The 14,054-nt window shown below is 32.6% G+C and overlaps 1 protein-coding gene across 1 annotated transcript in view; it reads left to right on the plus strand.

Moving 5' to 3' along the window:
* The window catches only part of LOC113514078 (uncharacterized), a gene marked incomplete at its 5' end in the record, with an annotated part of 44,898 nt that extends 32,483 nt beyond the window's left edge, over positions 1–12,415 (plus strand). The window contains one exon of the mRNA XM_052896756.1: positions 640–12,415. Coding sequence (XP_052752716.1) covers positions 640–747 — 108 coding nt within the window. The remainder of the gene's footprint in view (positions 1–639) is intronic.
* Between the last annotated feature and the right edge of the window lie 1,639 nt (positions 12,416–14,054).

Genomic DNA, 14,054 nt, shown 5'->3' on the forward strand with positions numbered 1-14,054 from the left:
CCCCCATGCGTTGCCATTCCTGAGAACTCAGGTGTTATCCCTCTGTACCCAGTAAAGTCACTGCCATATCCCACCCTTCAAACCGAAACATAGCCATGCAAACACAACTGCTTCACGGTTAAAACACAGATAGGACAGAGGTACCCAAGCAATAGACTTTTGTACAGTCTCCCTCTGTTACTACATCACACTCACCCTTACCTACTTAATGTATTATCATCATCATTAGGCGTTAACTATCCACTGCTGAATATAAACTCTCCCATTAGAGGACGTTTTGCCAGCAGTTGCCACGCTCGACAGACGGTTTGGCACAGTTAGGCCTTTGGTGATGTTTTAAGAGAGAGGCTGCTGCCAATTCCTCCACAATAAACTCCGTTAGTCACCTCTTACAACGCCCACAGAAAAGGAAGGCTCCTTCCTTTATCTATGGTCTGCTAATAACATTAGTAAGATGAATTAATAGGTGAGATGTGTATGAAAGATGATATGGCCAGAATGGAGTGAATGCGGAGATGACTCTGAATGGAGAAGAATGAAAGAGAAGAACGTATTACATCAATCCCAAGGGTAGGAAGATGATGATGATGAAACAGTAGGTAAGGTATTTTATAATTAATACAGTTAAAATGATTGCAGCCGGATCCACGCGTGTGCCACACGTCCCTGATGGAACAAATCAAACGCGGCGCGACGTTGCGTCGCAACAAACACTGCAACGACCGATCTGCGCCTAAGATACGCTGAATTTATTAATAAATTTATCATTAATCTTCATAATTATTACTAAGGAAAATGTATGAGAGATTACCACAGATATGAATTGAAACAGATGGAGTAAAGGCAACTATTTTATCGGTGGCATTTTAGGACTTTGAATTTACTGTTAGCTCAGGGACGTAAAGATAGCTGTGTTATGAGTATACCAAAGTTTTTCTTCTTGTTTTATCTCGCTGTATTGAATTGTTATTATATGGTGAATTCCCTGAGGTTTCTGTTACGACACATCGTAAAATATTAGTTTCGAGAATGCTCGACATGTGTGAACTTACTTACTTGTGTGAACGGTGTAGTTAGCATTCATTTGACTATGTACAATTTTTTTTTGCTAAAATGACTTTGCTCAAAAGAATCTACTTGGACACCGGATGAATTAATTTCGCGATTCCTACATGAGATTTATTAAAAATGTTTACAGCTCTTATAAATTTTTGTTATAAATGGGGTTTGCTGTCAAATGTATACCTCCGTATAAGTGCGTAATATTATATATAACCAATTTCAATTGTGTAAATATAAAACTTCTAATACAAAAATAATTTACGTCATCTGTCTCTATCTATGTCTGTGGGAATTACATACAATTATCATCCACGTAAGTACACTGTTATGTTAGAAAATCCATAAACACAGATTTTCATTTTCAAAATCAAAATTTACCATGTAATATGAAATACAAATTATAACGTCTCTCATACATTTTCTTTAGACATTAAATATATCATATGATTTATCTTGATACGTTAAAAAAAATATTTTAATATTTGTAAATGAATGTACGATCAACGCAATATAGATGTTGTAAGCACGTTATGACATATCTATTAGTGCTCCAGTGACGACTATTTCATTAAATATATATTTCTTATAATACACATAAACGTTGAGACTGTCACGCACACAGATACATTATTTTGAAATGTTTATATGCAAAAAAAAAGAAAGATTTCTCAATGTGTGCTTGTTACATTTTTCGTGACGATTCATTTCTTAATAAGGGAGATATTAAGATCTTGTGATGTCTTCATCTCTCTCCCACTAATACATATTCAGCGTCTTATAATTAGGTGTGGATAATATGCAGCAATATCTGTACTAGTTACAATATCTGTATATTGGTCCAATAACGAATATGTTAAAAGTCTGTTATTCAAAAAAATTATATTGAATAACAGATATATATTTGAAAATAAATATCCGTCCGATATGGGCGATATCGAAATGGGTGATGACCTTGTTTCCGCCATTAATGTCCAAAGAAACCCAATATATAGATATCGGATCGTTATCCATATTACCCATGCCTAATTGTAATGTTGTCCTCTCCCTCACACTTATAGATAGAATTATGAAATGTAAAAAAAGGTTTCCGATTGTATTCACTTTGCGAGACAATACAGAAGCACTAACTAGTTATTAGATCAACTAATGTAATGTCGATCATATCAATATAACCGTCATAGAAACTTAACATTTATACTATAAACTTGATTTTGTAAAGTGTTTCAGAATAACTGCTCCACTGAACTCTTTAATGGCTTACATATCAACAAATTAAACCGTAACACGTTCTATCCAGTGGTTCGATTCTCGTAAAGGTAAACCGTAAAAATTCCGGTTTTTATACACGTCACCTGTCAAATGACTTGTTAACCGTAAAACGAAATAATGTCTCCAAATATGTTTCTCTGTACTGTGCTGACTTTAAATATATAAAGATATATTTAAAAATCTATAATAATATCGAATATCAATAAATAGTTTGAAATATTTGTAAATTAATCCTTTTATAAAAACTTACTTCCAACAAACCCTTTTTTTTTTAACAGTTACAGTGCTTTGTCACTTTCTTTCACATCGAGAAATTAATACAAAAGAATAAGACAAAATATTTTAAATAGCTAAAATAGGTTTTCCGACACGTTTGACGTTTTTATGAATAAGCGTGTTAACCCTTAACGGTCGACTTTCATACCAACATAGTAAACGCACTGGGGTACCATTTCACCACAGTTGAAAAATCAATTTGGGTACTGGAATATACAATATTAGACCTCTAAAAAATTTGATATATATTCTATAACATATCTTTATTCTTTTCTTACGAGACTAAATCACTTTGACTATCTGTATATATCAGAAGAAGTATGATTCTTAGCTTAATCCTTAACGTAGCTTAACCCTCTCATTTTTCAACGTCAAACTTGTTATAAATCTATTTTAGTTATTTTGTCCTTTTGCTTTAACAATCTTAATTTGACAGACACAAAACACTCTAATAATCGAAACAGGTTTGTGAATTTGTTACAGATTTTATGAATAAATGGGTAAATCTTTAAATTTGCATTTCTTTTCGGCTGGGGTAATCATTCACCAATTGTCACCGCTAAAGGTTAATAAATAAAAAATGATTCGATTGTATCACGATTGAACGAATTTAGAATCGGCATCATTAAATGATGGTGATACGAATGATTGCTACAACCGATAAGCTACGACTGCACAGCGGTTAACGTTACAAGAACCGAGCCACTGATTCTACGAGTGAGTAAATCGTAATCGCGTCGTGTAAATGTGATATTTTAATAATTAGCAATAGAGTTGGCAACTGTTCAATTACATAAACAATAATTAATATTTTTATTTATTGCACAATAAAACTTTGTAGTGGCGAGCCAAATGTCACATGGCATTATCTACCAGCTAATCATTGGGTAAAAACAGAAAGCGTATGAAGGGCAAATGTAGTGAAAAATATGTAAAATAATTATAGTACGTACTGAAATAATTATACGTATATATATATATATATATATATATATATATATATATATATATATAATACATATACATTGCCTTCGATATATATGGATATACTAATATATGTATAATTTATTTATGGTATTATACATAATACCACATTGGAACCCCCATTAGGTGAAAAGGTGTTACCTAATTAATAATAATAATAGTCATATTTTGTTTAATTAATTCCATAATTAATTATACACAATATCTTATTAATACATATCAGTGAGTAATTGTACAAAATTTTTATAACAGAAAAAAAAGAAATGGTTAGACACTTGACAATTTATTACATAACTAGCTGACCCCGTAAACGTTGTTTTACCACTTATTGCGAAATATTAAAATCGCGATTAAAATACAGGGGTTGATTGTAAAACGATGAAAATTTAAAGTTGTATGTATTTTTAAAATTATAAATTTGGCATTGAAAAATACATATAAAAATATATAACAATAAAAATAAAAAAAAAATTGTCAAAAAAATTTAAAAAAATATTTTGGGGTAGGTCATCTTTATCATTGACGGGTATAGATATTCGGGTATAGATATTATTTCAAAAAATTTAATTTTTTTGAAAAACTGTAAAAAATAAATTTACATTTTTTTTATATACCACAAATAAACAAACATACAGCCCGTCGAATGGTAAACGGTCACTGTAGCCTATGAACGCCTGCAGCACTGTTTTTCAACATTTTCGTTATGCACTTTTTAAAACTATACATACATATCTAAACATATAAAAAATAAGGCCTAACCTATAATAAAAATTAAAAAAAAAAACAGTAATCTGATAATTTATAAGCTTTTAAAAAGTTTAAATTTTTATGATAAAATTATTAGCGTCAAATTCAATATGGCTAGGCCTATTATACCATGCTGGTTAAATGGTTTATTATATACAAATATATATATATATATATATATATATATACGAAATACATATATTACTATATTAAGTACAGATGTCCTTAGTGTCAATGACGGGTGCTTGTTGCCATGGAAACGAGTGTTGACCGTTTCCTATTGGCAGTTGGATATCGCGTCGTAATCATCAATGTAATATCATTACATATAATAAAATTGTAACCGGTCGCTGTCTGTACATGGAAGATATATAAGAAAAACAACTATAGGTGGGCTTTATGAACGCAATAGAACACAGAACAATGATTTTTAGAATTTTTGTGTTTGTTTGTACGTTTGTGCACGCTAATCTCAGAAACGTATTGGCCAATTTGAATGCGGTTTCATTAATTTGTTGCGGTTTTCTCCACTTAACATTTAGTGTTTGTTTTATTTCAATCGGTTCGTAAATAAAAAAGTTATAATAATTTAAAGAATCACATATAAAATGCTATAAAAAGCATATGTAGTAGGAGACTTTATATACTAATTCATGCGAGTGCAGCCGCGGGATACTGCTAGTTTTCAATAAATATATACAGTATAATACTTATGACAGATATGTATGTATGTGTGTATGTATGTATGTATATATGTATGTGTGTATGTATGTATGTTTGTATGTAGTATAATTATTACAATGGTCATGTTTGTTATTTGTGTAGATAACTGGGTATTCAGTGGTTTCACGTTATAAATGACGTCACAGTGTAGCTGTCAGTGTGACGTAGTATCTGTTCATGCGATCACTCTGTACCCACGTGCTAGCGGCCGGTACTGTTTCTGTTTGCCAACCGACTTCTAAAGAGAGGTTCACAATTCGTTTTGTTTTTATGTTTGTTACGTCGTAACTCCGTCGGTTGTGAACCGATTTGGACAATTCTTTTTTTACCTAAAAGGATATACTTGTAGATTAAATAAATAATTATCATACAATTTTAACATAGGTTCACCAGGGGGAGACTTTACAAAAGTCGATTGCTTGGGTACCTCTGTCCCATTTGTGTTTCAACCGTGAAGCAATTGTGTTTGCATGGCTGTGTTTCGATTTGAAGGGTGGGATATGACGTGAATTTACTGGGTACAGAGGAATAACACCTGAGTCCTCAGGAATGGCAACGCATGGGGGGGTATCATGGGCGAAACAATATACTCTGTTATGTCCATGGTACTGCTCATATCTATAGGCGACAGTTACCACTTTCCTCAGGTGGGCCGTCAGCTTGTTTGCCATTCTAAGTTGTATCAAAAAAAAAATGTTAAATGTGTAGCCTATTTTAGCTAATGAAGTATTTTGTCTTTTTATTTTCTCAATTCGAAAAACAAGGACAAAAGACTCCAATGGCTAATATTATAGGTTTGTAGGACATTATAGCTTTTATGAATAAGGGGGTAATTTTAATACTAACTAATGGGGAATTACCTTATTATATACATATGTATAATAAGTTCAGTATATTAATTGTATATTTTTTTTTATACAACTTAGAATGGCAAACAAACAACAACAATAATGGTGGTAATAGACCACAGAATGGTATACCGGTAAAGTAGGCTAGCTAAAAATAAAACTATACCAAACCATGTGGCCATCACAGTAATACGAGCTTGCATCCTCCTCTTATTTTCTTGTATTAAGTACAATTTAAGGACTTTATTTCTAAGAAAAGATATTTGGCAAAACTATTAAGAACGGGAACATTTATTATTCAAGTAAACTTGTTTACAAGCATTTTTGAATGAATAGTCATTTTTTTATCAACTATCGCCCATTTGTAATACAATATTAGCTAAGAAGAATGGACAAGAAACTCAATTGTCGCTTATTTTTAACAAAAGTTGATTTTACAATTGTAAATTTGTATCAATGTAAACAGCAAAAAAGCGAGTGTGGGACTAACATATCAATACACCCTATCAGACCGACCTCCACGCGTTTCCCCCTGGAAACTATCGTGGTTTATTCTAATGGATTCTATTCTATTGGAATTCGTCACGATTAGCTAACTGACCTACCTTTTCATCCTCACCTTTCATCCCTCACTGGTGCCTCGCCAGCGTATACCGTTAGTGCAAGACTGGGCTACCATTCCATTATCACTCATTAAAAAAACCATGGGTATACAGCCAGATTTTTATTGAAAATAAAATTTGTTCACAATAGTACAAAGATACAGCGTAACACACACAGGACTTAGTCGGCGGCGAACCTCCTTTATCGAAATCGGTTAACAACATTTCAGAATATTACGTATTTCATTGTAAATAAAATGATTATAACAAAATTGAATACCTATTGACTGTGTAGTACATTTATTACGTAAATTATGTTATTTATTATACATCAAGAGCATTAACCACAATTTACTTAATAATCTGTTTAAATTTGAATTTACAAACACTAAAATTTTTAAAATAAGGAGCATCTCAATTCGCCTATGTTGCAACGTCACATTTGTACGTCATTTTTCAAAAACGGTAGTTTTTTTTAATTGGTTATTTAAAAAAGAGAGATATTTCTCTGCCTAAGAATGAAAACTTTAATAATCGATTTACCATTAAAGATATAAATTTACCGTTAAATTTTGTCACCTATTTGATTTACTCGTCATCGGTAGGGAATCCAGCTTTACAACCTAAGACCAGAAAGGTCACGCACAGTGCCGTTTCAAAGGAGCTTTCTCTCATGAATTATCAGGTTGTGGAAAAATCTTCCTGCAGAGGCATTCTCTAAAGACTGCAGCATGACGTTTTGCAAAAAGGTCGTATCTACAGTGGTATCTCGATATACGAGTGCCCTAATATATATAGCTGCGACGTTGCCACAATTTGATGGATTACAGATATGAATGCTCTTGAAATTTACAGGGTACAGAGGTACACCTGAGTCCTCAGGAATGGCAACGCATGGCGGGTACCATAGGCGAAACAGTATACTCTGTTATGTCCATGGTACTGCTCATGTCTATAGGCGACGGTTACCACTTTCTATCAGGTGGACCGTTAGCTTGTTTGCCATTCTAAGTTGTATAAAAAAAAAGGTCAGTTAGCCTGTCGTGATGAATTCATCAGTAATCACGATGACCTTCAGGGTGAATTGCGTAGAGGTCGATCTGATGGTGTATATTGTTAGCAATGGGGTCATTAGACCCCTTTATTAATGATACATATGTCGTGTTAGTATGGGAGGGTTAAAATTTTATCATTTTGGGACTCTTGTTCGTTGGGGAAAACCAAAAAAAAAAAAATTAGGAAACACCGATGACGCTCTCTTGGTGACTTTTTGAAATAATTCCGAATGGCAACTGTTAGGTCTGTACGGTTCATACATTTCCTTAATGTGCATACCTATCTATATATTTATAATATTACATACACGTATGTGACTTATTGACTAAGGGAAATGACTAACTTTTTTTGTTATTATGACAATGATAATACACTACCTTTTAAGGTTAATTTTATAGTTTTTAAATCTAGCGTATTAAAAAAAAAAAAAAAAAAAAAAGAAAGGAAAGTATTATAGACAATCAAGTTCATTAAAAAAAAGAAACAAAAAGACAATATTATCAATTTGTAACAGTTGGTAACATGGCCAGCACTCAACGTTATGGTATGCCAGTCTATTTACTGCCACAGCGCTGTTATTCTGTGTAAGCTACACTTTTCGACTTTTTTTTATTAACTTAAGTGGCGAACAAACCTTACCTTTTTGCCTATTGTATAAAATATTGTCTATGGCAGAATTATGTTTTAATACATTGGGGGAGCTCTAGATACTGTATATGTATATACTTGTGTATTGGTACTGTGTCTGGATATTGTACTCACCTAGATACAGTGTTTGGATACACGATTTGGATACAGTATCCAAATACAATATGCTACAGAACGTATTGCGACGCTGCGAAAATGTAAAACGGCTATCGTTTATTTGACCACAGACGTTGTGTGACAATATAACGTTACTCAGTTTTTCCTTTTTACTTTTTTCTTTACATAAATATGTATTTATTATTAAATTCAATCATAAATACTGAGAAATTTAATAGGTATTTATAACATATTTCTTATTGAATGTATCAGTTGTCAACTCTTAGTTAAAAAACGGTTTTTTTTTTAAATTAAAAAATATCCAAAGTGTTTACTTACTCTAGAGGACGGTTTATTAGTGGTTTACTAAGTGTATTTTGTACCACGTTTCTTAAAAAAGCCTTCACAGACGAGACTTCTGTGGGTACATCTTAACTTTTTCTTTTAAAAATGAAACCATACTTTTTGTCTCTCATGTAATGCGTAACTGTAATTCTAACAGTTTATTTTTAGGAAAAAAGTTCCCGTGAATTGTCCTCGTCTGCGTAGGCCTAAATTGTTTTCTTTTTCAATTTAACAGTTAAATTTATACATAGATAATAAATCAGTGTTACACATAATTTTTTCTAACGCTTGTTTCAAACTATGAAATGGATGACAACATATCTTTGTAATCGGAACTTTGAATTTAGAACTAGTGATGGTGCGCGCGAAAAGTTCTCGCGGTTTTTTTTCAGACGCCATCTTTGAATTGTCTATGCTCGTAGTCTAACGTTTACAGATAATAATTTCATATAACAAGAATATTTATATATGTCGTCAAATGTTTATATAATACACATATATATTTTAAATAAAATTAGCGTTTTTTATAGATATTTTCAGTTCTTTTTTTCTAAGAGTGTTTGTAGTTGTAGTTAGATGAATACGACAAGGGCGGGAGGCTAACTTAATTTAATTATTTTTTTAAATGCAAGCTGATTAAATAATATATATCTTATAACTATATATTTGTGTAGATACGCTCGTTCCTGTCTCTTTACTTTATTATTAAATTTATAAGGTGCACTATGCGAATGAAGGCAAATAATTAATTCAGACTTTCAGTGACCATAGTGCGTTCCTTACTATATTTTGTAAAATGTAATACATAGATAAGTCCATATAGATTTCATTTGGTAACGAGCAGTACTGATAGTTTAAACTAATCATGTAGTGTATAAGTGTGTTTATAATAAAAACGCTGTGTAGGGTAGCTGTTCTTACATATCTGATTAAATGAAACATGTAAAATGAACGTCCAATGATTCCATGTCATCGCTGCTATTTCCTTGTTTTAAACGTGTTGTGGTAATTATTGCATATGTTCATAAATGTATTTGAATGGTTTATTTACCTTATTACGACAGAAGAGGATTTTAAGACATAATAAGCTGTGACAATCTATTACAACATTTCTAATACTATTTTCGATATTTTTAAATGACAACAAATTGCTCTGAACGTGAAACGTTATATATATATATATATATATATATATATATATATATATATATATATATATATATATATATATATATATATATATATGAAGAAAATTAATTAAAATCAAATTATTGTTATAAAAAATTTGTAATAGTGCTCTCGCCTACAGCCGCCTCGCCTTTCCAGCGACCACGTAGAAGTTGACTTGATAGGGATATAAGGAATAGAGATCACAGTTACTACCCGTGCAGCCGGAGCCGAACAGCCGCAGCGTGGAATTGTCAGTAATGGGAAATAGCAGCCATATTGCCCTTAATTTAGAGTATATTTCATTCTGCTTGCTTTTACATTCTCACCCAATGTCCTTCACTGGGGGGAACAGGATTGTTAGTAGTGAGAGTTGACAGCCCCATTGCTAGCAGTCAGGCCGACCTCCACGCGGTTCCCCCTGAAAACCATTGTTGTTAATTCTTGTTCTGTTGGTCACTATGGGTCAACTGACCTGCCTTCATCCTCACCTGTCACCCTTCACTGGTACCCCGCTAGCGTATACTGATAGCGCAGGTGGGGTTACCATTCCATTAGCACCCATTAAAAATAAACCTTCTTTAGGTCTCTTGTATTGTAATATATATTAAGGAACATAAAAAAAAAAAAATGTGTAAAGATGTTCATATTGTTTACCTCTTTACAAGTACGTCACGGGTATAACTCTAAGGGCCGTTTTACGCAAGCGTACCGTACAAAATAAGTCCCAACTCCACCACAGTTACACAACAGTCTTATGACTAACTATATTTTACAACTTTTGCTTACATTAGAGCGTTGAGTTCATTAACCATAGACACAACTGTGTATCATTGGTAAAGTAATGACTATGACGTCATACGAAATATTTGAATATTTTTGTGCAGTAGAATTAAATTAAAATATAATAATGTATGTGTAATTGTGTCGCTTTATCTATTCATTCATAAAATTTTTATTGCCTGACAGACTTAATAATAAAGCGATATATATATATATATATATATATATATATATTTAATTTAATTCATTCTATTTAATCCATTCTATTTAATTTAATTCAATTAGAGCAGGTATTTACACTCTTTCTAGGGACAAAACTGTAAAACATTCTGTACAGCAATAATACCAGGAAGCGTATACTGCGGGAATTTAATTATGCGACGCAGTAATGACACATGCGTATAACGAAGGAAAGGAAACTAGGAAAGTCACGCATGCACTGCATGATCGACTTGTTACGTAGAAAAGACGAATAGTACTGTACGTTCTACACGTGATTAATTTTTTTAATACATGATAATGAAATGTATTAAACAAATCACATGTAGCGTTCTCCTTTAACCAAAAGTTGTTTGTAAGAGATTGACCGAGCGATAATACCGTCTTTTGTATGTATACTTTAATCTGTACTTCATGTTACTGTATTTTAGTTTAATTGTTTATATGTTATTGTTTATTTATATATTTTTGCTACAATAAAGAGTTAAATAAATTAAAAAATAAATCTATTAGTAAAGTTGGTGAAAAATCTATGTGGAGAATGAAGTCACGTCAGTTGGCTGGTTGTGAGAAATTCACGTGATAGTGTCTAGAGATGCTACGTGGAGATCGGGCGAAAGGATTTTATCAATAGCGCAATCATTACTCTGTCACGTTTGCTCTGAAAGTACGTACTCTGTACAAATTTAACGAGGTAAAAACTAATAGTCCTCAATGTCTAGTTGAAAGCCCATTTTGATTAACTATTTCATTTTAGTGTTCTAGCCATAGTAAATGATAGGGGTGGGTAATGTACAGCAATATCTATATATTTTAGTAACAAAATCTATATATTTTAGGACAATATTTATATATTTTAGTGACAATATTTATATATTTTAGTAAATATATCTATATAATTTGGTAGCTATATCTATATATTTTAGTAGCTATATCTATATATTTTAGTAGCTATATCTATATATTTTAGTAGCTATATCTATATATTTTAGTAGCTATATCTATATATTTTAGTAACAATATCTACATATTTTAGTAACAATATCTCTATATTTTAGGACAATATTTATATATTTTAGTGACAATATTTATATATTTTAGTAAATATATCTATATAATTTGGTAACAATATCTATATATTTTAGTAACAATATCTATATATTTTAGGACAATATTTATATATTTTAGTGACAATATTTATATATTTTAGTGAGAATATTTATATATTTTAGTAGCTATATCTATATATTTTAGTAGCTATATCTATATATTTTAGTAACAATATCTATATACTGGTCTAATAACGTATATGTTAAAAGTTTTATCCAAAAATATCCAACGATATTGAAATGGCTGATGACTTTTTTCGCTATGTACGTTCAAAGTAATACAATATATAGATATCGGAGCTGTACACATACGAGTATTACCCATGCCTAGTAAATAATGCTGTTTTGAATACTGTCTGATAAATGAAATGTTTTAATTACTACAACACGTTTGCAACGGTAACTTCCCTAATATGTTACTAATATGTGTTAATTAAGAGGTCTGATAATTTGGTGAAAATAAATAATAATGTCCACATGATATTTGTTTTATTCCAGTCATCGGCTAATGCCAATTAGTTATATAATACCTCCGGTTTTGTTCACGAGAATTAGAATAAAAGTTCATATGGAATTTTGTGTTTGTATAGCCGTGTGGTCCCGGCCTAGAATGGGACATTCTTTCCTTTCCCGTGGGTGTCGTAAGAGGCTTCTAAGGAAACTTAATGGTCGAGGAATGGGCAGCGACGTCCCTTTTAAAATCCAACGCTAACCTGCCCGCCAAACGCGGCAACAACTGGCGAAACCCTCCCAAAAGGGAGGTTTATTTTCAACAGTGTCTATTTGCCAAAATCTTTTCAATCCATTCAGCCATTTAAACATTTAAAAGTCTTTGCAAATCGGCACATTCTATTGATATTATAAATATGAAGGCTCATAAAAACAAAATATTCTGTTCTTTCAAATTTAGAGAATTTTTTTAATACAACTTAGAATGGCAAACAAGCTGACGGCCCACCTGATGGAAAGTGGCAACCGTCGCCTATAGACATGAGCAGTGCCATGGACATAACAGAGTATACTGTTTCGCTCATGATACCCCCCATGCGTTGCCATTCCTGAGGACTCAGGTGTTATTCCTCTGTACCCAGTAAATTCACGCCATATCCCACCCTTCAACTGAAACATAGCCATGCAAACACAACTGCTTCACGGTTGAAACACGACTTTGAAATTTGACGACGGGATCCTTGCACTCACGTGTCATATATCTCCTTTGCACCCTATTCTTTTTCAGGATTAACACCTCCATATGGTCATCATTGTACCTGCTATTGGCCTACGCTAGAGGAGCACCAGTTAAGGATGAAATGCGAGGATGAATTCAGCTTAATTGCCTATAGTGGCACATACATCATAAATATATAATACAATTCATACATATAATACAATCGTAACTGGTCGCTGTCTGTACATGGAAGGTATATAAGAAAAACTACTATAGCGGGGCTTTACAAACGCAATAGAACACAAAACAATGATTTTTAGAATTTTTGTCTGTTTGTCTGTACGTTTGTGCACTTTAATCTCAGATACAGCTTAACCGCTTTAAATGCGGTTATGTAGCAATGGGACTTTTTTTGTAATGGGTGATAATATAATTATAACCTCACCCGCGCTATCGGTATACACCGATGATAGGATGATAGGTGAGGATGAAGCAGGCCAATTAGCCCATCGTGACGAATTCAACAAGAATTGTTCACGATGGTTTCCAGGGGGAACCACGTGGAGGTTGACCTAATAGGGCATATTGCTAGCAATGGGACCGATAATCCGCATTACTAACAATCTCTTCGTCCCTAACACTAGGTATCATGTCGTATAGGGAGGTCAAAGATATGGCCTGGGATAGAGCTGGCTGGATCTCTATCCCGCTGGCTGAAGACCGTGCACAATGGAATAACATCATAAGAGAGACAACAGACACCTTTCAAGGACACGACCTTCAGTAATGAAGAGGACGAAGAGAGAGAGAGAGCTGGCTGGAAGAAGATGCATGAATTAGTTGCACCGACAAGAGGAAGAGAGAGCACTAAGTAGTGAGCAAAGTAACCTCGCTTAACACAAAATTGTGTAAGAGCAAATAAATTGTATATACAGGAAAAAATATGTATTAA

The sequence above is a fragment of the Galleria mellonella genome, unplaced genomic scaffold, assembly GCF_026898425.1.
Source record: "Galleria mellonella isolate WM207_F2 unplaced genomic scaffold, CSIRO_AGI_GalMel_v1 utg332, whole genome shotgun sequence".
Taxonomy (NCBI): Eukaryota; Metazoa; Arthropoda; class Insecta; order Lepidoptera; family Pyralidae; genus Galleria; species Galleria mellonella.